This window comes from Etheostoma spectabile, unplaced genomic scaffold (assembly GCF_008692095.1).
Source record: "Etheostoma spectabile isolate EspeVRDwgs_2016 unplaced genomic scaffold, UIUC_Espe_1.0 scaffold00006261, whole genome shotgun sequence".
Lineage (NCBI taxonomy): Eukaryota > Metazoa > Chordata > Actinopteri > Perciformes > Percidae > Etheostoma > Etheostoma spectabile.
Genome location: NW_022603349.1, coordinates 68,826 through 94,511, shown reverse-complemented (window position 1 = coordinate 94,511; position 25,686 = coordinate 68,826). Strand labels below are relative to the sequence as shown.

Here is a 25,686-nt window from a genome sequence, read left to right as displayed (position 1 = left end):
CTCCAGTGTCTCTGACTGTGAGTCCCAACAACTCTCAGGTGTTTAAAGGACAGTCTGTCTCTCTGAGCTGTGAGGAGGACGACAGCTCTGCTGGATGGACTCTGAGGAGGAACACAACCAGAGAAACCAGGACTCAGTGTGGACCTGACTGGGGAAGTCCTGCTGGTCCCTCCTGTATCATCGCCTACATGGTCTCATGGGACAGTGGGGAGTACTGGTGTGAGTCCAGAGAGGGATCAACCAGTACCAGCATCAGCATCACTGTCCCTGGTAAGACCAGACTGGGGGGTCAGGATTGATGAAGCTGTGTGTGACTGGATGACATGCTGTAGTCTGTCTCTGTGTTGAGGTGGACCAGTGATCCTGCAGAGTCCTGTCCTCCCTGTGACGGAGGGACAAGACCTCACTCTGCACTGCAGGACAAAGACGTCCTCCAACCTCCCAGCATCTTTCTATAAAGATGGCTCCTTCATCAGGACTGGGCCTGCAGGTCACATGACCATCCCCCATGTCTCCAGGTCTGATGAAGGCCTCTACAGGTGCAACATCAGCGGTGTTGGAGAGTCCCCCCCCAGCCGGGTCTCTGTCTCAGGTGAGGAGGTTCCCTTTGATTTCAGGAGTTCATTCATCCAGATATTCACCTGACTCTGATTCTCTTTACAGGGAGACCAGAGACCACAAACCCCCCTGCGAGTTCACCACCGGGCCCTGAAACCTCTGCAGCTCCACCCCTGGCCTCAGACCCCGTCCCCCTTGTGTTGAGACTGGTGTGCCACCTGGTGGTGTTCTGTCCGTACTGCATCTCCACCTTCATCATGATGTCTCTGTATCGAGACAGGACCACAGGTAAGACTCTGAATCCCTGACCTTACAATCAATATTGTACTACCTCTCTAGTGTAGTTGATTGACAGTTGTCTTTTGTCCTCATGTTGTCCTCATGTTGTCCCCATGTTGTCCCCATGTTGTCCTGTATGAATGTTCTTTTTAATTCCCCAAAATAACATGATTGATTCCAACGCTCTTTGCCAAGTACAAATCTCTACTTTCATTAATTTTGGGTCTTATTCTATTTTATAGCATTGTAAAACAAAGTGAAGTGTTGTTGAAATAGTGTTGAGTAAAAGTTGACATATTCCAGTCTGTGATTATCATCAACATCCATTCCTTTAATTTTAGTCTCAATAATTCCTAATTTCTGCTTTTCTAACTCAAACATTAGGTATAATTTTCTATAAATGAGGTTTATTGACCATAACTTCCAAAAATAACTGTAAAACTAAAGTTAATAAGTCAGTGTTACGTAGTGTTAAACATCAACAAAAGGGACAAAGATTAAAAAAGGGGACAAAAGCGTAAGAAAAAGTTGAAAACATCAATTTTGACAGGAAGCCAACACAAGGGTTAACTAAGCTTATTTTTGTAACCTGCTCTGACTATAGGAAATGACCTTCCCGTTTCCGTGGTGACGACCCCCCCCACCCAGCCTGAAGAGGGATTGGATGATGACATCACTGCTGTCACCACAGAGCATCACTTCTGAAATGATTTGAAGTTAGCTAAATACTCAAAGTCCTCCGTAGATCAAAAACAGTGGAGGACCCACAACACTTCCCTGTGGAACTCTGCATGCTGTAGTTTGACTTAGAGAAACCCTATGTAACTTTTCCCGGTTCAGTCCCCCTACAGGTTGTCTCATAGGAACTACAGCTAGCTCTTCGATCCCCCTACAGGTTGTCGCATAGGAACTACAGCTTGCTCTTCGGTCCCCCTACAGGTTATCTCATTGGAACTACAACTAGCTCTTCGGTCCCCCTACAGGTTGTCTCATAGGAACTACAGCTAGCTCTTCGATCCCCCTACAGGTTGTCGCATAGGAACTACAGCTTGCTCTTCGGTCCCCCTACAGGTTGTCTCATAGGAACTACAGCTAGCTCTTCTTTCCCCCTACAGGTTGTCTCATAGGAACTACAGCTAGCTCTTCGATCCCCCACAAGAGTATATGGCTGCAGCCTGGAGCATCCCATCTCGTCCGTCCCGTCTCATCCGGTCCCGTCTCATACGGAGGTGTGTCCAACGGTAAATCCAGAGGGTCAAAAATGTTACGTTTAGTTAAAAACGTAACAGGCCTGCGACCAGCACAGGGTCGCAGGCCGGACTCGAACTAGAGACCGCTGCATCGAGGAGCAAACATCTGATTATGGGCACCCGCTCTACCCACTGAGCTATCTGGGTGCCTGAAAAAGAAAAGAAAAGAAAACACCAAATATTTAAATTATTTTATTAATTTGTGTGATTGCCGTTACTGTTAAATTAAAAAAAATATATATTGAAAGTATTTTATTCATATGCATGATTGCCGTTACTGTTTAAGTAACGGCAATCATGCAAATGGTTTTTTTAAACTAAACATGTACATAAGATAAATGCAGACTATCATACTGATGAATAAAAACACTTAAAATACGTGTTCGTCTATAAAAAAAATGCAGATGATAGGCAAACTAAAAAAATCCTTTCTCTCCCGACAGAGGTCAAGCATTTGGTTTGGTTTTAATTTCTTTCCCCCTTTCATACAATACGATACGATATATCGTATAATACGATAGAACCGCTGTGGAAGAAAAATACAATCACATCCTGGCCCAAGACCGGGGCAGCAGAGGTACGCAGTCGAATGCAGGACGGGTCCCAGAGACTCGAAGGCCGATGTCGCGGTAGTAGAAAACTACAACCGCATTCTGCCCTGGGTCCCAGAGACCCGACAGCATTCTGCCCTGGGTCCCAGAGACCCGACAGCATTCTGCCCTGGGTCCCAGAGACCCGACAGCACTCTGCCCCGGGTCCCAGAGACCCGACAGCATTCTGCCCCGGGTCCCAGAGACCCGACAGCATTCTGCCCCGGGTCCCAGAGACCCGACAGCACTCTGCCCCGGGTCCCAGAGACCCGACAGCACTCTGCCCCGGGTCCCAGAGAGCCGACAGCCGAGGCAGCGCCAGTAGAGCTACAGTCGAATGCTCTCGCCATGCTGATAAGCAGTTGTATTTGCAGCAATGTCCCAGTGAAGTGTGAAAACAATATAGAATATACAATTAAAAAGTCTTGGAAAGAGTGTAACATGTTTATTTTTGTAGTCTTGTTGTGTGTGCAGATCGTGGATTGTTATCATAGACCGTATATTATTGATATTAACGGTCTATGATTGTTCTCCCTCCTCAGGAGGTCCTGCTGTTAGTTGGCTGCGTCGCTGATGCAGGTTTCATCAGATGTAGCCACGTTAATATGGAACAACACAAGCATAGTCTATAACATTCAGAAATGAGCAAACTACATGTATGGCAAAATGGTTACTTTAACAGTTTTTTAACGTTTTTCAATTGATTGCAACAAATGTGGTCACGAATTTACCCGTGACTCCATCTGGAAAATTATTCGCGATATCGTAATTTTGACCCTCTGGTTTTACCGTTGGACACACCTCCGTATGAGACGGGACCGGATGAGACGGGACGGACGAGATGGGATGCTCCAGGCTGCAGCCATACCCGTCTCATCCCCCAACAGGTTGTCTCATAGGAACTACAGCTAGCTCTTCGGTCCCCCTACAGGTTGTCTCATAGGAACTACATCTCGCTCTTCGGTCCCCCTACAGGTTGTCTCATGAGAACTACATCTCGCTCTTCGGTCCCCCTACAGGTTGTCTCATGAGAACTACAGCTCGTACTAGAAGTTACATAGTGTTGCTTTAACCTAGGTCTTGGACTCTAACCTTACCTCTGACTCTGAACAGCTGATCGTTGTTCACATTCTGCTGTGAGGTCTTTATTTAGATGTCGAGTTAATAATTTCTTTGACTCTAATAAAATTAAAAGCTGATCATAACTTCACTTCTCTCGTATCAAACAGCCTGTTTCCTCGTCGCTGACAGACGTTGGCATCAGCTGAGTTTCGATCCACGTGTCAAATTGTGTGAAGTTTGTTAAAAAAAACTGTGAATAAATCTGGTGAAAGTGTGTTTCCATCCAACGGCTTCAAAGCCGATAACCTGTGGGACAAAAACTTAAAAAGGTAAAAACATGAAAAGCGTCAATAAAAGTGTTGATTTTCCATTTTGACGGGAAAACAACACAAGGGTTAAAACATCAACGCTGGTGTCTACAGTCAGGATATGAACATCACGTTATCCAGGACAAACTGGGCTGGTAGGATGAAGTGACAAAACTACAAAAAAGTGACAAATGACGGAGACAAGTTCAAAAACTTGATCAAAACAACAAAAATGTCAAAAAAAATCAACAAGGAATTTTATTATTTTACACTATTAAGATATTATTATATTATTATTAGAATATCCGGGCTGCTGTGAGGTCACTTGATATTAAAAAAAGTTGTGGGACCTTATAAACAAATAAATAAATAAATTGTACATGAATCTTCCAGATTCACACACAGACACACACACTCACACACAGACACACACACACACACACACACAGACTCACCCAGACCAGGACACGCTGAGCCAGTCTCTCTAAAACCCGTCTCATGTGTCCTGGGAGTCACACTGGAGGAAATCATCATCATAACTTACACAGCTGATAAAATACATTTACTCAAAAAGAAGTCCAGATGCTTTTTCCCCTCATGACATTTACTTATGCCAATAATCCACATAATGTCTTTTATTGATATTACACCCACAGCAATGCTACACAAGCATTTGAGTGTCTTAAACAGTTCTCTTATTTGCAAAAATAAACATAATAAACATTATGGCTCAGACAGAGCACAAACTATTTATATTTCTTGCTGTACAGGTGTGCATACCTGGCTGTGCTGTACAGGTGTGCATACCTGGCTGTGCTGTACAGGTGTGCATACCTGGCTGTGCTGTACAGGTGTGCACACCTGGCTGTGCTGTACAGGTGTGCATACCTGGCTGTGCTGTACAGGTGTGCATACCTGGCTGTGCTGTACAGGTGTGCACACCTGGCTGTGCTGTACAGGTGTGCATACCTGGCTGTGCTGTACAGAGACTAAGAGGTGCTAGGTGTTGTGGATCTCGGCTCTCCTTCATCTCCTTGTTGCATCGATCCCTCTAAGACCATTTGTGCATGTTTAAGGTACCTGGCTAAACCATGACCTTTACAACATTGTTGGGGTTGCCACCTGTCCACTCTCCGGGGACACTGACTGTCCCGGTTTTCACAAGGCTAGTGAATCTCTATGTTCAATTTACTACTTTCTCTTCACTTGATACATGTGTTGTGCACTGAGTCTCCTGTGTGTAGACGGCAGTCTCATTGGCTTGTAGGGGACGGGACGTAGCAAGCACCGGTATCTAAGCAATCAGGTATGCTAATATAATCAGGTAAAAATTTTTAGATTAAGTTTAAAATATTCAGTACTATGCACAATCCTACTGCATAAAGGCCAGTTCTGTCTTGTAGGTCTAAAGTCTAATGGACAGGTCAACATGTCCAGGTTTTAGCAGACATAGGTGACAACCCTAAACATTGTCCTTTAGGGGAAATGACTGTCAGACGTTCAGAGGACTTGGAGTTAGCCTAGCATACTGACAAGCTGCATCCCATCCCCAACCTCAGCGTCTGCTGAACAACAAAATAGACCATAACCAGCTTTTTAAAGTTGTTTTTGAAAACTAAATATTTAGACGATTTTAGCGCAAATTATGAGATTATTTGCCAATTTTTAATGAGGAAACATGCTTCCTATTGAAATACATTACTTTAAAATGCGAGCTCACCACACGAAAAAGCGACATTATGTGTCCTGTTTACAAATCAACATCGTCCGATTGCAAACTGTCAGACTAAGCTGGACAACACGATTTGAATCAGATCCATGCTTCAACAGCCGTTTGTCCACTATCAACAGTCCAGTAAGGAAAAGTAGTGTGAAAGAAACTCCCAGTCCAACGTACAGGCCTACAGAGGGGGGGTTCCATCCTTTTCGCGTCCACTGTTTGAAGCTGAGAGGAAAAAAACACAAGAAATGAGTGGATGGTGGAGCATTCTTCACCCTTCAGCTACACAGAGACAGACCCACTCACCTGTAACCTGCAGGAGGATGATTCTGATTGGCTCGGAGTCGATGATGGCTCTCTTAGTACTTCTGAAACCACCGCTGCAACTCGACACTCGTATGTTCCAGCGTCCTGTCTGCTCACATCTTTTAGAAGTAAAGACACGTCTCCGTGCTTCAGATCTCGGTCCATCAGGTCCACCCGGCCCTTAAAGGACGGATGCTGGTGGGTTGCGTCAAGGCGTCCGTCTCGGTAGAAGAGGACGTAGTCTGGCTCCAGGTCAGGTCTGGTCCAGTCCACAGCTCTGATGGGGAGGTCAGCGGCCTTGCAGGGCAGAATGGCATCCTGTCCCGGTTGCACTGATACCACAACCAGGTCTGAAAAACAATAACACTGGAACTAGTTTACAGCATTCTACTATAAAATCATACAGTAGTGTTACTGGGAGATCTAAAGGAAATAACTGGAGATTTTAGACATTATTTAAAGTTGATATTTACCAGAAGCTGCTTCAGACAGAAGAAACAACAGGAGCAGAAAGGCAGCCATGAGAGCGATGCGGCTATCAAAACACAATAAATCAGCAGGTTACTTGGTAAATGTACAGTGTAGGTTTCAATTTGTCTGTGAATAAATGCCGCAGCTCCTCAAACCCCAAGTAAAGTTCCTTTGTTTTGCTTCTTAACAACGCAACAAAAAGATCAACGTAGCACAGGAAGAGAATCTGCAGGAAACAATAATAGGTATTGGCTGAAGGCCTTCCGTATCACAACAAAAGTATCGCGAGATAATATGAGGACGTGATACAGTGATGGCATGGTACGTGATGAGGTCAGGAGTGTAAAACCAAAACTAACCCGATCAAAGAGAATAAAAATGCCTTTTCTGTGACGGGACTGTCCTGTCCGACGGGTGTCAAAAGTGGACACTATGGGACTAATAAGTGTGGCTGGTCCCTCTCGGTCCACACTGGGATCCTGGACTCTGTCTTTACTGCGGTAGTCTGCATGCATTAGCTCACACGGCTAACTTCCCTTTCAATTCCTTCCCTTCGACTGTGCACCAGCTACATGTCCAACCCTAGAAAATACATGTCCAACCCTACAAAGACAGAAGCCTATCTTTGAATTCTATTCCATGTAAAACTTGTTATTTTAGACATTATTCACACTTTCATAAATCTAGTCTCATCATCAAAAAGACTAAATTGAACTGTTTATGAATTTTCATTTTGCAAGATGACATCATTGCACAAGATGACATCATTCTATAAGACAGGTCAGGAATAAAGTCTTCATGCATGTTTTCACTATGAAAGCTGATATTTACCAATGCCGCCATGAGAGCTGATGGAGTCATGCATCTCTCCTTCCCTGTTCTCACCCTCTCTTGATCTGTTTTCTACTAGTGCTGCAGCGCCTTTTAAGGATGAAGGTCTGAGTAAGGGGGTGAGACTACTTGACTACTGGCAGGGTTTGGTACAGGACATCATGCACCCACCGGCTTGGCACTCTATCAGAACTGCACTTTACTAATTAAGTGAAGCTGCAGCCATCTCTCTGATATTTAAAAGGCTCATAATATATCAATATGACTCATTCTACTTCCACGTACACATATCAATGCACACATAAAAAATCTTTAATATATAAAAAGTGAATGGTCTGAGCAGATCTAACCTCCATTTCCTCTGTGTAGGGTGGTGCAACAGCTGCGGGGTTTCTCCTACTGCATTGAATCAATGTTGTTGACAGAATATCATAATTAGATAGATAGATACTTTATTAGATAGATAGATAGATGGATAGAGAGATAGATAGATAGATTGATAGATAGATAGATAGATAGATAGATAGATAGATACTTTATTAGATAGAGAGAGAGAGAGATACTTTATTAGATAGATAGATAGATGGATAGAGAGATAGATAGATAGATTGATAGATAGATAGATAGATAGATAGATAGATAGATAGATAGATAGATAGATAGATACTTTATTAGATAGAGAGAGAGAGAGATACTTTATTGGATAGATAGATAGCAGACGGATGATTCTGATTGGCTCTGAGTCGATGATGGCTCTGTTTATACGTCTGAAACCACCTGATGCAACTCGACACTCATATGTTCCAGCGTCGTGTCTGCTCACATCCTTTAGAAGTAAAGACACGTCTCCGTGCTTCAGGTCTCTGTCCACCAGGTCCACCCTGTCCTTTAACGGACGGATGCTGGTGGGTTGCGTCCAGACGTCCATCTCTGTAGAAGAGGACGTAGTCTGGCTCCAGGTCCGGTCTGGTCCAGTCTACAGCTCTGATGGGGAGGTCAGCGGCCTTGCAGGGCAGAATGGCATCCTGTCCCGGGTTCACTGATACCACAACCAGGTCTGAAAAACAATAACACTGGAACTAGTTTAATGTCAAATTGACAGTAACTTACTGTAACAATTGTCCAGAGAGTTCCTAAAGGTACCATACTCCATTTACAGTATTTTATGTGTTCATGTAAATACAAAACATTTAAACTCAACATAAGATAAAAAGTAAAAATACAGTAGTTTACTATTTACAGTACTATAGTGGCTATATTGGGATTTTCTTTTTTACCTTAATGCTTAGACTACTGTAATTCCTACTGTAATACTCAGACTACTGAGATGCTGTCATGTCGACAAGGTTATAATGTAACTTTACAGCATTCTACTGTAAAATCATACAGTAGTGTGACTGTGAAATCTGAAGTAATACCTGGAGATTTCACAGCCGTTATTTACAGTTGATATTTACCAGAATCCACTTCAGACAGAAGAAACAGGAACGTAAAGGCAGCTATGAGAGCTGAGTGTTGATCTGCTCTCATCTTTCCCTCTGCTCTGAATGCTTGTTCCAACACTGGAAAGGAAACAGCCGGCGGCTATCGAAACAGAGAATGAAAGAGCAGGTTACTTAAAGTAGTAAATGTACAGTGTAGGTTTCAGTTTGTCTCTGACTAAATGCCGCAGCTCCTCAAACCCAAAGTAAAGTTCTTAACAATAAAAGCATCGATTCTCCGCTGATCTGAGCCAGGAGCCTTTTACTGGACAGGTGGTCAGACAGGGTAAAACACTACGACCCCTCCCTTTATAACAGCACCCACCAATCACAGACACAATAGTGTTCAAGAAAATACATATACTACCCAAAAATACATATACTACCCAAGAAAAAATACATACAACCCTACAAAGACTAACGCCTATCTTTGAATTCTATTCCATGTAAAACATGTTCTTGTTAGACACTATTCACACTTTCATAAATCCAGTCTCATTATCAAAAAGACTAAAATGAACTGTACATGAATTTTCATTTTTTCTTAACAAGATGACATCATTCTACAAGACAGGTCAGGAATAAAGTCTTCATGCATATTTTCACAATAAAAGCTGATAATTACCAGATGCAGCCGTAAGAGCTGAGGGAGTCTTACATCTCTCCTTCCCTGTTCTCTTCCTCTCTTGATCTGTTTCTACTAGTGCTGCAGTCTATCGTACACTGTAAAGATGAATGTCTGGATGGGTGTGACCACTGGGAAGTAGGGTTTGGTACAGGACATCATGCACCCACCGGCTTGGCACTCTATCAGAACTGCACTCTACTGATTAAGTGAAGCTGCAGCCATCTCTCTATTTAAAAGGCTCAAAATAAATCAACATGGCTCATTCTACTTCCAGGTACACGTCTCAATGCACATATTAAAAATCTGAACTAATATATAAAAGTGAATGGATTAAAATGCTGAAAAGAGTCAAACCAACCTTGTTATCAGTTGGAGGTGTCATCAGAGCAGTGTTATAGACGTCTCTTTGACAATGCTGGTCTATGGGTGGGGGGGTGGGGGGGGTTGGGTGGCAGTCCTTTTTTGGCTGGGGGATGTTTCACTGCAATATCGAGTGAGTGGCGAGTGGTGGAAAATGGCTGACGTGTCTCGCCATTAAGACTCTGTGGTGAAAGTGGAGACAGTCTGAGATAGATGGATGGAATAGAAAGTTATGGTTAGATAGAGAGATAGATAGAAAGTTAGGGTTTGATAGAGAGATAGATAGATAGATAGATAGATACTTTATTCATCCCAAAGGAAATTTAAGAATATTATAATATCATTTCCATTGGTGTTGTTGTGACAGACTTCAGTTTGTCTCTGTGTTCATAGACAGATGTGGAGCAGCTGGTTCTGAGGACCCTCCAGGACCGGTCCAGGTCCAGCGGGTCTCCCCTTGTACCAGGAACACCTCATGTTACATTAACCCAGACCTTTGGCACGTATTCTTATTTTGGCCGTACTAAAGCTCCGAAGCTGATTGGCTGTTGATGGCGTGCAGCTGCAGCTTCTTCCACCGTCCTTTGACCACATTTCCGTGGTTGGACAGAGACGCAGGTACAATATCACACCTCGGCTCCCCTGCACCCTGCACCCTGCACCCTGCACCCAGCTCCCCTGCACCCAGCTCCCTGCTCCCTGCTCCCTGCACCCTGCTCCCCTGCACCCTGCTCCCCTGCACCCAGCACCCCTGCACCGTGTTCACTTCCTGTCAAACCCCCGACATCCACAGGGAGATTTACAGCTTCTAATGCTGCTGCTGTTCAACACTGAATCTTCAGAAAAGGAGACGTTTCACCCAAGGCATCTGGGCTGTGTGTGTGTGTGTGTGTGTTTTTGTGTGTGTGGTGTCTATCTTTGTGTGTGTGTGTCTGTGTGTCGTTTGTGCATGTGTTGTTTTGTCCCCCCTTCTTTCGTCTCTGTTTTGGCCCCACCGGGACGCACTCCTGGTTTCTGTGTATTATTTGTCATTTTTTAAATAAAAAAAATTAAAATTTAAAAACTTTCATCCAAGGCATCAAAACAATGAACACACGCACACACACACACACACACACCACACACACACACACACCACACACACACACCACACACACACACACACCACACACGGGTCACATTGCATTCATTTTTTAATTTCCATACTGGTGTCAGTCCGTTATTTTACGTCTTCATTTAGTTTTTCTTCTCTGTTCTGAATCTGCATGTATCTGCTTCGGTTTCAGACTGCAGGAACCACAACACTGCACAGAGGAAGAGGGGGAGGGGGGAAGAAAGGGGGGGGCTTACTTGACTAGACTATGAAGAGATCAAAGAGTAGACACCATTCCTGTCTGTGATGATGGAGGACTCGTCTCTACTGGTTCTGCTCGGTGAGTCCTCTCTGTCCTCATCAGCTGAAAGAAAGACGAGATAAAACCGAACTGAGACCGCTGTAGTTTGTGTGTTTGGCTACAAATTATCCTAACACCTTAATTATGAAACTCTTATTTTGAAAGTTTGTGTAAATGCTCTTGCAGCCAGTTTTTAACATGTTTTTTTTATATTTGTGTGTCATTCACTGAATGTCTGAAACTGAGCTGCCGTTGATTGTCTTCAGTTGTGATCTCACTGCTGAGCCCAACGAGTCCAGGTCAGTCCCCTCTGACAACACTTCATATTAAAGTACACAGGCTACACATACTCACACAGGGACGGGGGACGGGGGGACGGGGGACGGGGGGCACGGGGGGGTATGGTATGACTACATTAGCTCGATAAAATGTCTTCACTGAGCAGAACAACAACCCATGTCAGTCCACTCTGTAATTTTTAAAATAACAGAAAACTAAAAAATGGCGTCTGCAAAAGTTTGGGCCCCCTGCAGAGTTAACTTGTACCCCCCCTCCCCCCCCCTTAAAAACGCTTCTTGTAGCCAGCCAAGAGTCTTTAATCCTTGTTTGAGGTATCTTCGTCCCTCTTCCTTCCAAAGTCTTCCAGTTCTTTGAGATTTCTGCTCCTTTAAGGTCTATCCATACATTTACATTATGTTGAGGTCAGGAGATTGTGAAGGCCATGGCAAACCTGCAGTTTACGCCTCTTGATGTAATCCCTTGTGGATTTTGAGGTGTGTTTAGGATCGTTATCCATTTGTAGAAGCCATCCTATCTTTAACTTCAGCTTTTTCACAGATGGCATCAAGTTAGCGTCCAAAATTTGCACTTTATATTAAAGTACACAGGGTTACACAAACTCAAACAGGGGGTATGACGACACTAGCTCGATAAAATGTCTTCATGATTAGCACAACAGGCCCAGGTCAGTATTCTTTATTGTTGGGTCTAGAGAGGAAGTCGTCTTTAGAGTGAGTCTAGCATGTGTACCGAAGAGGACTGGGGTCACACCAAGAAACTGTAAAACTTAGAATTGTAACTCTACACATGCGTTCTCAAATGTGGCCCTAATCCTCTTCGTAGTCAAACCATGGACAAAGCAGTGACCCCGAAATTCCACAAGTTTTACAGTGTGTTGTTAGTACTTTCGCTTCAGTGAAGAAATGAAACCAGTTATGAACACCATCAGATTTGTGGCTGTTTTAGTCCAATTAGTGAAGTGAAATGTAAATGTTTAGTTGTTATAAAGAACTTTACTGGTCTTAAAAGTCATTAAAGAACAGGATTCATTCACACACCGTGGGCGAGGCTGCCATAAACACATTTACGCTCCGATGGGGCAGCATCGGGGGGCAACTTGGGGTTCAGTGTCTTGCCCAAGGACAGTTCATGGGACTGCAGGGCTAGGGATCGATCCTATTCCCATACCACAGAGTCTTCACAGGGAGATTTTGTTGAGTTTTGACCAGATGCTGTAGCCCTACCACTATATATATAAATATATATTTATAAAAAATGAGACCCAGGCGTGTATCTTTAGCAAAGTATCATTGGCTGCCATTTTTAGGACCTTCAAAGTGTTTCTTGAGTTCAATTGAAAATGTTAAATATCACCAATTCATTTTTAACCATCACCCCCCCCTCCAGTGTCTCTGACTGTGAGTCCCAGCCGCTCTCAGATGTCTAGAGGACAGTCTGTCTCTCTGAGCTGTGAGGAGGACGGCCGCCCTGCTGGATGGACTCTGAGGAGGAACACAACCAGAGACAGAGCCGGAACCAGAGCTGAGTGTGGGGTTCACTGGGGGAGAACTGTCGGTTCCTCCTGTTTCATCAGCTACATCCTCCCGTGGGACAGTGGGGAGTACTGGTGTGAGTCCAGAGAGGGAGCAACCAGTACCAGCATCAGCATCACTGTCATAGGTAAGATCAGACTGTTTCCTCAACAAGACTTTAGATTTTAAGACCGATGCAGTTGTCAAATTTCCCGTTCCGTGCCCACATTGTTCAAATAGTTAATGCACTGGCGTGCTGGTCTTACAAGGAGGTGTGTTCAGGTGCATTCTGGGCGTGCTGGTCTTACAAGCGGGTGTGTTCAGGTGCATGCTTGGCGTGCTAGTCTTACAGGGAGGTGTGTTCAGGTGCATTCTGGGCGTGCTGATCTTACAGGGAGGTGTGTTCAGGTGCATTCTGGGCGTGCTGGTCTTACAGGGAGGTGTGTTCAGGTGCATTCTGGGCGTGCTGATCTTACAGGGAGGTGTGTTCAGGTGCATTCTGGACGTGCTGGTCTTACAGGGAGGTGTGTTCAGGTGCATTCTGGGCGTGCTGGTCTTACAGGGAGGTGTGTTCAGGTGCATTCTGGGCGTGCTGGTCTTACAGGGAGGTGTGTTCAGGTGCATTCTGGGCGTGCTGGTCTTACAAGGGGGTGTGTTCAGGTGCATTCTTGGCGTGCTAGTCTTACAAGGGGGTGTGTTCAGGTGCATTCTGGGCGTGCTGGTCTTACAGGGAGGTGTGTTTCAGGTGCATTCTGGGCGTGCTGGTCTTACAGGGAGGTGTGTTCAGGTGCATTCTGGGCGTGCTGGTCTTACAGGGAGGTGTGTTCAGGTGCATTCTGGGCGTGCTGGTCTTACAAGGGGGTGTGTTCAGGTGCATTCCTTGGCGTGCTAGTCTTACAAGGGGGTGTGTTCAGGTGCATTCTGGCGTGCTGGTCTTACAGGGAGGTGTGTTCAGGTGCATTCTGGGCGTGCTGGTCTTACAGGGAGGTGTGTTCAGGTGCATTCTGGGCATGCTGGCCTTACAGGGAGGTGTGTTCAGGTGCATTCTGGGCGTGCTGATCTTACAGGGAGGTGTGTTCAGGTGCATTCTGGGTGTGCTGGTCTTACAGGGAGGTGTGTTCAGGTGCATTCTGGGCGTGCTGGATATTCACCTGACTCTGATTCTCTTTACAGAGAAACCAGAGACCTCAGACCTTCCTCCGAGCTCTCTGCTGTCCCCCAACACAACCCCAGTCCCCCCCCCTGAAACCTCAACTCCCCCCCCTGAAACCTCAGCTTCGCCCCCTCCAACCTCTGCAGCTCCACCCCCGGTCTCAGACCCCGTCCCCCTTGTGTTGAGACTGGTGTGCCACCTGGTGGTCTTCTGTCCATACTGCATCTCCACCTTCATCATGGTGTCTCTGTATCGAGACAGGACCACAGGTGAGACTCTGAATCACTGACCTACAATCCATCTCCTGTCTAGTGTAGATGATTGACAGTTGTCTTTAACCCTCATGTTGTCCTCATGTTGTCCTCATGTTGTCTCCATGTTGTCCTCATGATGTCCTTATGTTGCCCTTATGTTGCCCTCATATTGTCCTCATGTTGTCCTCATGATGTCCTTATGTTGTCATCCTGTTGTCCTCATGTCTCCCTCATGTTATCCTCATGTCTCCCTCATGTTGTCCTCATGTTGCCCTCATGTTGTCCTCATGTTGTCCTCATGTTGCCCTCATGTTGTCCTCATGTTGTCTCCATGTTGTCCTCATTAAGTCCTTATGTTGTCCTCATGTTGTCTTCATGTTGTCCTCATGTTGTCTTCATGTTGTTCTCATGTTGTCCTCATGTTGTCTTCATGTTGTCCTCATGTTGTCTTCATGTTGTCCTCATGTTGTCCTCATGTAGTCCTCATGTTGTCCTCATGTTGTCTTCATGTTGTCCTTATGTTGTCTTCATGTTGTCCTCATGTTGTCCTCTCTAGTGTAATTGATTAATATTCTACATTTTCTTTCTAACCTTCTCTGACCGTAGGAAATGACCTGCCCGTCTCCGTGGTGACGACCCCGCCCCCCCAGGCCGCGGAGAGATTGGACGACGGCTATGATGTCACCACGGAGCATAACTTCTGAACTGATCTGAAAATGTATTTCTGCATCACTTTACAGCAACCAGCAGGCGTCTAAAGGGCTTCACAGCAGAAACAAAGAGTAGGAACACACATCATCCAATAGAAAGAGAGAACGAAGACAACCGTCCAATCAGAAAAGGTTGCCTAGCAACAGGAGAAAGAAGTTAAGTTAGTCCCACCACTGCTATGTATGAAAAGCCAGACTCAACAGAACAGGTTTTGAGTTTGGACCTAAAAATGTCTACATCTGTAATAGTGTGAATATCGGGGGGGGGGGGGGGTAACTTGTTTCAGAGTCTCGGGCCAGATTCCCCTCCCCCCCCGACCCGTTTATACCTGGACCTTGGGACTTCTAAAACTTGCTGATTTGAGCAACACAACGATCGGTTGTGCTCCCGCAAACTTAAAATCTCAGACAAATCCTCCGGGGCCGAACAATTAATAATAATAAAATCTTAAAATCTGTTCTAAAACGCTCCAAGAGCAAAGGCAGGGTTAGGGTTATTTTCTGTATAATAATATATAATATAGTGTGTAATAATATATAATATGTATGTTAAACTGATTTAGTTGTGGAGGAGAGCATGAGGAGGACGGAGGGTCAGAAAAGACTGGTCTTCAGGAAACATGTTTTTGATATTGTGATCTTTATGACTCTTAAGTCAATTACTTTTATTTTGTGAAAGTATTTTATTTTTCCTTCACTTTAATTTTGTTAATGGTTCTTGTTGCCTAACGGCCTTAACTGGGAATATAAATGATCTGTTTCCAACCACATCTCCGACTTATTCTGAGTGTTTTCACTAGCTCGACTACTGACTCCATCAACCCACAACTTAGACTTAGACCTGGACTTAGAGACTTAGAGACTTAGAGACTTAGAGTTAGACTTAGGGACTTAGACTTATAGACTTAGACTTAGACCTAGACTTAGAGACTTAGAGACTTAGAGACTTAGAGACTTAGACCTAGACTTAGAGACTTAGAGTTAGACTTAGGGACTTAGACTTAGAGAGGTAGACCTAGACTTAGAGACTTAGACTTAGAGACTTAGAGACGTAGACCTAGACTTAGAGACTTAGACTTAGAGACTTAGACTTAGAGACTTAGACTTAGAGACCTACACTGTTAGACTTTTTATTGTATTTTTGCGGTAACTTACTGGCAACGTGTTGCCAGTAAGTTACTGTAACTACGCGATTACAGTATCATAACTGTAATTGCTTTTTACAGTATAAAAACCCTTACAGTAACTTACTGGCAACACGTTGCCAGTAAGTTACTGTAACTCCCCAATTACAGTAACTTACTGGCAACACGTTGCCAGTAAGTTACTGTAACTACCCGATTACAGTATCATAACCGTAAATGTTTTTTACAGTATAATACCCTTACTGTAACTTAGTTTTACAGTATTAGAATACCCTTACTGTAACTTAGTTTTACAGTATAATACTCTTACTGTACCTTAGTTTTACAGTAGAAAAAGTACCCTTACTGTAACTTAGTTTTACTGTATAATACCCTTACAGTAATCATATTATAATTACAATTTGCTAAATAATACTGAAATTGTCTTGCTGTATTATAGTTTTATTGTAATTGTGGTTCACAATGTATTACACTATTTGGCATTGGCTGTACAAACAATTTTAAATATTTTACATAAATTCTATTGAATTTAATAAATTCCAAATAATTGACTTTAGCCCATGTACAAAAGTAATACATTTTTATTTTCAGGTAAAAACATCAGGAACAAGATATTTTTTAACTCTGAAAGTGCAAAAGAACAGACAATTGACATACAAGTGATACTAAAACGATGTCTAAATATGCGCCAAAACACTGGGCAGCATTCAGAGGCAAATACAAGTCTGAACAATGTAGTTACCATTTGAATTGACTCTCAAAACGAATTGAACATTTTAAATCCCGAAGAAAACTAAATAACCTGTATTTGCAAATGTATACAAAATGTGGTGTGGTTGTTACCACAAAGCTGAAGTTGTTGGGCTTTGGAAGGAGGAACAGTCTGCTTAGAAGGATTTGTGAAGGCCGGACCCATAGTACTGTTGCTTCCTGATCCACATCTTCTGGAAGGTGGACAGAGAGGCCAAGATGGAGCCTCCAATCCAGAGATGCTCTGGTGAGGTGGTCCATACTGGACTGTATGAGAAGCAGAGAAATGGTCATGAGTTTCTCTCATCTAAACTGTTAACAAACTTAAAACTTGTGCATAAACAGAATATGACAGTATACAAAATAAGTCACCAGTAGTGAAGTCCCCAGATAATTCAAAGGTTCTTTCTACTTTCTTTTGCTGTCTGTCGATGGGTTTGGTGATGATGATTTTGGAGCCGTTTCACAAAACTGATCTAACTAAGGAACTTCCTCTTTAAGTAAAAGGTTAATCTCCGTTAGGATCCTTTCCAAAGGGTGTCAGAAACTTAAAATAATATGTTGACACCATCAGTGGCAAAAACAGAACTTTTAGTGGACGAAATTGACGACGCACATTTGCCCTATATGATTACATTAGAACCCGGTTTGAAAGCTGCAGGTCAGTGTTCTCGCTCAGTACTGGACCAACTTCAAAGATTGTTATTCTTATCAGTCACTTATACAAAAAAAACATAAGAAAACTTTAACTAAAATTAAAACAACACTTTGTAGCTTTTGCTGCATAACTGTGACCTCTACTTACACAAGTGGTAAATACAAGATGATTTAGTTGTGTCATTGTTGGAGCAGGAAGGGTACGTAGCCGCACCACTTCATCGTACTGTGTAATCATTTTTCTGATGTTAACTATTTTACATCACACAAGAAAATGCTTACCTAGTTTGATGTCATCCACTCAAATTCGGTGAGCCGTTGGAGGAAGGTGGTGACTCTGGAGCTGATGCTCGTCACCTTTCTTTGGACGACTCTTCCCGTCTTGTAGCTTGTACCCACTGTAGCAGTGCACCTGGTGCCCTCATCTGGGTTGATCCTTAAGAAGAATCTTAAAAGAAAAACAGGTTTAAGATTTTCATAATCAAGAGCAGTCATCTTTAAATACAGCCCTTTATTCACACACACACACACACACACACACACACTCACACTCACACACACACACACACACTCACACTCACACTCACACACACACACGTATGTGTTTGTGGTTCCTGTTTAAAGGAAGTGGGACATTGCTCATTTCCACAAGAAAACCTATAGTTTGCCGTTAGTGATGTTTTTTCACATGTCTACAGAATATTTCTAATTCTTGAGTACACAGGTTGCCGACGTATACCTGTACATACTTTTTGTTGTATGATAGATTGTTGAAAGGGATCACGTGCTCCTGAGGGTCATGGGGTCCAGCCTTCTTCCAGCTTTCTTCTTCCTCCCATCTCTCTCAGTCACTGGTTGTTGTTCTACATTTGAAATGATGAAAAATTATTTTTTAAAGTGCATGCATGGGGTTATAAACACAATTACAACAAGATAAAAAAATGCATGCATTAGTATGCAGGTAACCAGTATAATGTAGGTAACTCTTATATTGTTAGAATAACACAGAATGTTATGTGATGTATTAAAAGTTAATCACTATGTCATTATAAAGAGTCCTTAAATAATTTGTTTAACAATCTGTCAAATTTAAGTTCAAGGGGCTTGGAAAATACATACTTTTCTTTTCCACCATAAACCATGGTAGAGAGCAATAATACTACTGCAAAGTAAGGCACTGAGGCAAATCTTTGCTGGACATCACGATGGTTTTAAGTGGCCAAAACCTGAAGCTAAGGCAAAAAACTACTCTCCATAAATGCTGGAGGCACTGAATTTGCCACCAAAACTAGAGCTTAATGTGGTTAACGATGAATTAAATTTACCACACGTCTTTTTTTAGCTAAAAAAACTACACAAATATAGCTGTAATAAGTTGTGCTTAATCATTCTAAAACACTGACAAACCAACAAACAGAATTGGGAGTTTAACGTTAGCATTAACCGGAGGTAATGTTAGCCAAAATACGGCAACAGCAAGCTCATAAGCTAGCAGAACCGACCTTAAACTCCCAGAATATGGGTTACATTGTATTTCAGACAATGGTGTGACAAATAAAAAAGATGTGCCGAACAGCGCATGTAAAACGAGTAGTGTTAGCTTTACCGAACGTCGTAATTAGAGCTAGCTAATCCTCACCATGGGAAAATGTTGGAGCGCGTCTGGTTTTCCTTCGGGGGGGAAGCTAGTTAACAGCTTGCTCTAGCCCAGCTATGACACAGGTCGGTAACCTAACGTCGCCGCTTGCGAAGGCTATCAGCAGAGATTTTAATGTCACAGAATTAGCAAAGGTTGATCTTACCTTGACGCTGCTCCAGCTCTCTCTGAGTAGAGTGTGTGTGACCGGACTCTGCTGCGCACGGACCAAAGCGGTACTCCTTTGATGTCTCGAGCCGCTACTTCTTTCAACACCTTTGAAGTATCTACCCGCTATTCTTTTGAAGTCGTGAGGTCATATCACAAAATTTAAATTACCTTCACAGCTAAAAGCATAATAAATGTAAATGTAAATGTAAAATATCTTTATAAAATGAAATAATTTAATTGTGTAGAGATATTTTATTTTTCCATTTAATTTCTATGCTTCTTTAACATTAACTAAATATTTTATTGAAGTCTGTCTTATTTAACTACAGTATCACTACTGCTGTTGTTTTACAACAGACTACCGCATATTCAAAAAATACAGTAAATCACTGTAAATCAAATGTTACTACCCATAATGCAATGCATATTACAGTAATGAACCGGAAAAGAAAATTACGATATTTTACTGGGCATTTTGTGGTAAGTAACTGTAGAAATACAGTAGAGTTTAACAGTGTACCGCAAATTCAAAATATACAGTAAAGCACTGTAAATGAAATGTCAATACCCATAATGCAATGTTTATTACAGTAATTAACCGGAAAAGAAAATTATGGTATTTTACTGGGCCATTTGTGGTAAGTAACTGTAGAAATTACAGCAAAGTCTAACAGTGTAGACTTAGAGACTTAGACTTAGAGACTTAGAGACGTAGACCTAGACTTAGAGACTTAGACTTAGAGACTTAGACTTAGAGACCTAGACTTAGAGACTTAGACTTAGAGACTTAGACTTAGAGACCTAGACTTAGAGACTTAGACTTAGAGACCTAGACTTAGAGACCTAGACTTAGAGACTTAGACTTAGACTTAGACCTCTCTTTATTAATCCTTTTGGGACGACTCCCGGAAGGAAATTGAAATTTCCAGCATCAGTTTCAGCAAGAACACAGAATAGAAGACAATATAAAGATAACAATGATAACAGTAATAACAACAACAATAAGAACCTCTGGCTATAAAAAGACATAAAAACATGTTAAAAGACAGAAAAGTGCAAACAATGAATATATAAAACATGATACAAATGACAAAACAAGTTCTTATTTTTCTTACAACAGACCCTGAAGACAGAAAGACTAAGATCATGAAAACCCTCCGTTACACTAGAGCTCCATCTCCTGGCGGCTAGTAAAAAGTACACCATTTAGTACAATATTTAGTACAATATTTACTCTGTATGTGACTGATACACAAAGAGATATAAGTACATGGTTCTGTAAGTTAGTAATTAAAGTTTTCATCATGTTTTATATAAAAAGCTTCATTAATGAACTAATTTGGTCACCTGTATTTTAACATTTTCTGACAACACTTCCTTTAGCATGAAACAGTTTAAGGTTTCATTTAGAGAGGACTCGTCCTCTATGTCCTCTGAGACGTTTAGAGAGGACTTGTCCTCTATGTCCTCTGAGACCTTTAGAGAGGACTCGTCCTCTATGTCCTCTGAGATATTTAGAGAGGACTCGTCCTCTATGTCCCCTGAGACATTTAGAGAGGACTCGTCCTCTATGTCCTCTGGGACATTTAGAGAGGACTCGTCCTCTATGTCCTCTGAGACATTGAGAGAGGACTCGTCCTCTATGTCCTCTGAGATACTTACAGCTGCATCAGATGTTTTTATAAGAACAATTACAGCAATATTCACAATTTCATCAGTTCAGTCATAGCTGATTTTAAATCAAAAGTTGTGTAAATGGACATGTCTACATCTTCATAGTTTATAATGTATTATTAATTATTTATTAATGGAGCCCCAGGACGGACTTTGGACACCTTGCTTTGAAATGTATTCAGTGAATTTGAGTCCTTACATCTGTTAGCTTCTGTTAGCTTCTGTCTGTTAGCATATGTTGGCATCTGTTTGGGTCTGTTAGCTTCTGTTAGCTTCTGTTAGCTTCTGTTAGCTTCTGTTAGCTGTCTAGTCCCCTGTCTTGTGTATGTGTGTGTGTTTATGTGTGTGTCTGTTTCTGCACGCATCATTTGTCACCATGGAGGACCCTACAGGACCTCAGAGCTCCAGATCAAAGTGTAATTTATAGAACGTTTGAGGACAAAACAGCAGAGAGCTAGAGATCTAGACATGGCCTTCCAAACAGAGAAAGAGAAGAGAGTCCGGGGTACAGAGCTCTGAGACTGGCTTCCTGGCAGACTGCAGGTGGTCCTGGTCTCTCGTCCTTGTGTCTTTAATAGGTCAGGACAGCAGCTACAAGAAGCAGAAGACCTGGTACCGGTCCACGGGGTCGGCCTCCAGGAGACGAGTTCCCAACCACAGAACCTGAAGATAATAAAACACGAGTCAGTAGATGTCTGAAAGAACAGAGAGAAACCTTTATTGTTATTATACACAAGTCCAGAACCTGTCCAACGAGACTGAAGCTAAACCTTTACAGTGTCAACATGAAATATAAAAATATAATGGCTTTTGGGAAAGAAGGAGGAGAGAGGAGCAGCTTTCACCCTCTGATGGGTGGAACTGAAGCTGCAGCCTGATACTCAGAGGAGTTATTTTACCCAACTTCAGATCATTTGATGGACACGTGGACGGACACTCTGCTCGAGACTCACTCACTTGGGACAGTGACCAGCAGACGGACGGTTGTGATTGGCTGAGAGTCGATGTAGAGTCTGCTTCCACGTGTTGGACCATAAGGTACAGCCCGACACTCGTATGTCCCAGCGTCGATGCGTCTCACGTTCTTCAGGATTAAAGACGCGTCTCCGTCCTTCAGGTCTCTGTCCACCAGGTCCACCCTGCCCTTAAATTCTGGGTGCTGGAGGGTTGGATCCAGGCGTCCGTCTCTGTGTAAGAGGACGTACTCGTGCTCCAGGTCTGGTCTGCTCCACTCTACGGTGCCGATGGAGGGAGCATCCATCCGACACGGCAGAATGACATCATCTCCCAGATCCCCCGTCACCGTCTCCTGGTCTGAAGATTCAAGATTTAACATTCAAGATCTCTTTATTATCATCCCACAGTACACTGTAGTACTGCAGTGAGAATACAGCACAGAAACAATTAGAAATACAATGGAAAAGTCAAGATATCAGTTATAGCAATGAAAATAAATAAATGCTGTTATGGGTTTAAAAAATATAACTATCTAATACTAGATACATACAGTTGGGAAAAAGTATAAATATCCATATTTACTGAAAAACAGTAATAAGCAATGACTAATAAATCCTGCTAACACTGCTGATATTACCACCAAATATCTGATAATTAGTCAGAATATGAGACCCAGTGAATCTGCTATATGATCCAGTCTGGACCTGGATGATAATATAACAAAATATAAATAAATATAATGAAAGATCCATACCTGGCTCCTGTGTATCGATACAGTATTGCCAAGGAAAATATTGCAATACTATGCTGTATTGATTCCCCCTCCCCCCCCCACCCCACCTTATATATCCCAGAGCCTACGAGCACCCCTTTGTTAACATGACAGTCTGGTGCCCCCCCCCCCTAATGTTATTACCAAATTTAATATTGTTTTAACACAACAAATTGACGTCATGCGTTAACACAGGTCAGAAGAATGTCTATGAATCCTTTCACAATAAAAGCTGATATTTACCAGAAGCTGCTGCAGGCAGGAGGACCAAGAGGAGCAGGACTGGAGCCATGAGACGGTGTTTCTGTCCCTCTGTGTCCTACCTCCTCTCTGAGGACTGATCCCTGTGTGAGACGGTGTTTCTGTCCCTCTGTGTCCTACCTCCTCTCTGAGGACTGATCCTGTGTGAGACGATGTTCTGTCCCTCTGTGTCCTACCTACTCTCTGAGGACTGACCCTGTGTGAGACGGTGTTTCTGTCCTCTGTGTCCTACCTCCTCTCTGAGGACTGATCCCTGTGTGAGACGGTGTTTCTGTCCCTCTGTGTCCTACCTCCTCTCTGAGGACTGATCCCTGTGTGAGACGATGTTTCTGTCCCTCTGTGTCCTACCTCCTCTCTGAGGACTGATCCCTGTGTGAGACGGTGTTTCTGTCCCTCTGTGTGCTACCTTCTCTCTGAGGACTGATCCCTGTGTGAGACGGTGTTTCTGTCCCTCTGTGTGCTACAAACGCTCTGAGGACTGATCCCTGTGTGAGACGGTGTTTCTGTCCCTCTGTGTGCTACAAACGCTGTGAGGACTGGTGCAGATGTACCTGTGTGTGACAGTGTTTCTGTCCTACCTACTCTCTGGAATGATCCCTGTGTGAGACGGGGTTTCTGTCTGTCTTCGTCCTACCTACTCTCTGAGGACTGAACCCTGTGTGAGACGGTGTTTCTGTCCGTCTCCGTCCTACCTTCTCTCTGGACTGATACCTGTGTGAGAGACAGGATCGTGGCGTCTGAGTTTTGGTTTCTCTGGGACCTGTGTGGACATGTTTGAGGACGTTGAGCGTTCAGGGCCTGGCATGCCTCGGCATTATGAACTTATTTATAGTTAGAAAAGGAAACGTTGTGTGCAGCTGTACACAAATTATGTGATTTCTGTCTGTATCTGTGTATAATGTGTGTATAATGTGTGTATAATGTGTGTATAATGTGTGTATAATGTGTGTATAATGTGTGTATAATGTGTGTTTTCTGTCTGTATCTGTGTATAATGTGTGTATAATGTGTGTTTTCTGTCTCTATCTGTGTATAATGTGTGTTTAATGTGTGTATAATGTGTGTTGTCTGTCTATATCTGTGTATAATGTGTGTATAATGTGTGTATAATGTGTGTATAATGTGTGTTGTCTATCTATATCTGTGTATAATGTGTGTATAATGTGTGTTTTCTGTCTGTGTCTGTGTATAATGTGTGTATAATGTGTGTTTTCTGTCTGTGTCTGTGTATAATGTGTGTATAATGTGTGTTTTCTGTCTGTATCTGTGTATAATGTGTGTATAATGTGTGTTGTCTGTCTGTATCTGTGTATAATGTGTGTATAATGTGTGTTTTCTGTCTGTGTCTGTGTATAATGTGTGTTTAATGTGTGTATAATGTGTGTTGTCTGTCTATATCTGTGTATAATGTGTGTATAATGTGTGTATAATGTGTGTTGTCTGTCTATATCTGTGTATAATGTGTGTATAATGTGTGTTTTCTGTCTGTGTCTGTTTTTAATGTGTGTATAATGTGTGTTTTCTGTCTGTACCTGTATATAATGTGTGTATAATGTGTGTTTTCAGGGTGGCAGTAGCTCAGTCCATAGGGAGTTGGGTTGGGAACCGGAGGGTCACTGGTTCAAATCCCCATATGGACCCAAAAAGTTGGGAGCGTGTATTGGTGGCTGGAGAGATGCCATTTCACCTCCTGGGCACTGCCAGGTGCCCTTGAGCAAGGCACCGTACCCCCCCGACCGCTCAGGGCGCTGGTTCAGCTGGCAGCCCCCCCACTCTGACATCTCTCCATGTATAGTGCATGTATAGGTCCTGAGCATGTGTGTGTATTTCAGGCCTGTGTGTGAGTACTAACAAAAAGTGTGTACACAGAGTGCAGTACAGTAATTTCCCCATTGGGGACTAATAAACAAATTATCTTATTATCTTATCTTTTCTGTCTGTATCTGTGTATAATGTGTGTATAATGTGTGTATACTGTGTGTTTTCTGTTGTATCTGTGTATAATGTGTGTTTTCTGTCTCCATCTGTGTATACTGTGTGTATAATGTGTGTATAATGTGTGTTTTCTTCCTGTGTCTGTGTATAATGTGTGTTTTCTGTCTCCGTCTGTGTATAACGTGTGTTTTCTGTCTGTATCTGTGTATAATCTGTGTATAACGTGTGTTTTCTGTCTGTATCTGTGTATGACGTGTGTATAATGTGTGTTTTCTGTCTGTATCTGTGTATAACGTGTGCATAATGTGTGTTTTCTGTCTGTATCTGTGTATAACGTGTGTATAATGTGTGTTTTCTGTCTGTATCTGTGTATAACGTGTGTATAATGTGTGTTTTCTGTCTGTATCTGTGTATAATGTGTGTTTTCTGTCTGTATTTGTGTATAATGTGTGTATAATGTGTGTTTTCTGTCTGTATCTGTGTATAATGTGTGTATATTGTGTGTTTTCTGCCTGTATCTGTGTATAATGTTTGTATAATGTGTGTTTTCTGTCTGTTTCTG

General features: G+C 42.7%; 2 protein-coding genes and 2 long non-coding RNA genes across 13 annotated transcripts in view; 1 reads left to right on the top strand and 3 right to left on the bottom strand.

The window, feature by feature from the left end:
* The window catches only part of LOC116677964 (sialoadhesin), a 54,986-nt gene extending 39,389 nt beyond the window's left edge, over nt 1-15,597 (top strand). The window contains exons 5-7 of one of the 5 annotated variants that reach the window (XM_032508115.1): nt 350-592; nt 14,223-14,471; nt 15,063-15,597. In XM_032508115.1, the coding sequence (XP_032364006.1) occupies nt 350-592; nt 14,223-14,471; nt 15,063-15,160 (590 nt within the window). In that variant the 3' untranslated portion in view covers nt 15,161-15,597. Of the gene's footprint in view, nt 1-349; nt 593-663; nt 847-1,441; nt 1,630-14,222; nt 14,472-15,062 lie in introns of those variants that run through there. The other 4 variants (XM_032508119.1, XM_032508118.1, XM_032508117.1 and 1 more) reach the window with 4 other exon arrangements.
* Nucleotides 83-8,759, bottom strand: LOC116677971 (uncharacterized). Its single transcript, XR_004329127.1, has 3 exons — nt 8,750-8,759; nt 7,574-7,577; nt 83-169 (listed from the first exon to the last, which is right to left on the bottom strand). It is a non-coding gene; the product is annotated as an uncharacterized LOC116677971 (long non-coding RNA).
* A 1,035-nt stretch (nt 15,598-16,632) lies between the features above and the next one.
* Nucleotides 16,633-18,719, bottom strand: LOC116677974 (uncharacterized). The gene is made up of 3 exons (XR_004329130.1): nt 18,468-18,719; nt 18,001-18,166; nt 16,633-17,328 (listed from the first exon to the last, which is right to left on the bottom strand). It is a non-coding gene; the product is annotated as an uncharacterized LOC116677974 (long non-coding RNA).
* A 2,176-nt stretch (nt 18,720-20,895) lies between these two features.
* LOC116677967 (myelin-oligodendrocyte glycoprotein) lies at nt 20,896-23,936 on the bottom strand. 6 transcript variants are annotated; one of them, XM_032508126.1, is made up of 5 exons: nt 23,824-23,936; nt 23,654-23,767; nt 23,172-23,251; nt 22,157-22,513; nt 20,896-21,862 (listed from the first exon to the last, which is right to left on the bottom strand). In XM_032508126.1, the coding sequence occupies exons 3-5, from the start codon at nt 23,218-23,220 to the stop codon at nt 21,771-21,773; spliced, it is 498 nt and encodes a 165-aa protein (XP_032364017.1). In that variant the 5' UTR covers nt 23,221-23,251; nt 23,654-23,767; nt 23,824-23,936; the 3' UTR covers nt 20,896-21,770. The 6 variants fall into 6 exon arrangements, with proteins under 6 accessions (XP_032364017.1, XP_032364018.1, XP_032364015.1 ...); XM_032508127.1 differs by lacking the exon at nt 23,654-23,767 and having other exon boundaries at nt 23,768-23,936; XM_032508124.1 differs by having other exon boundaries at nt 23,172-23,767; nt 23,824-23,915.
* Nucleotides 23,937-25,686: the final 1,750 nt, after the last annotated feature.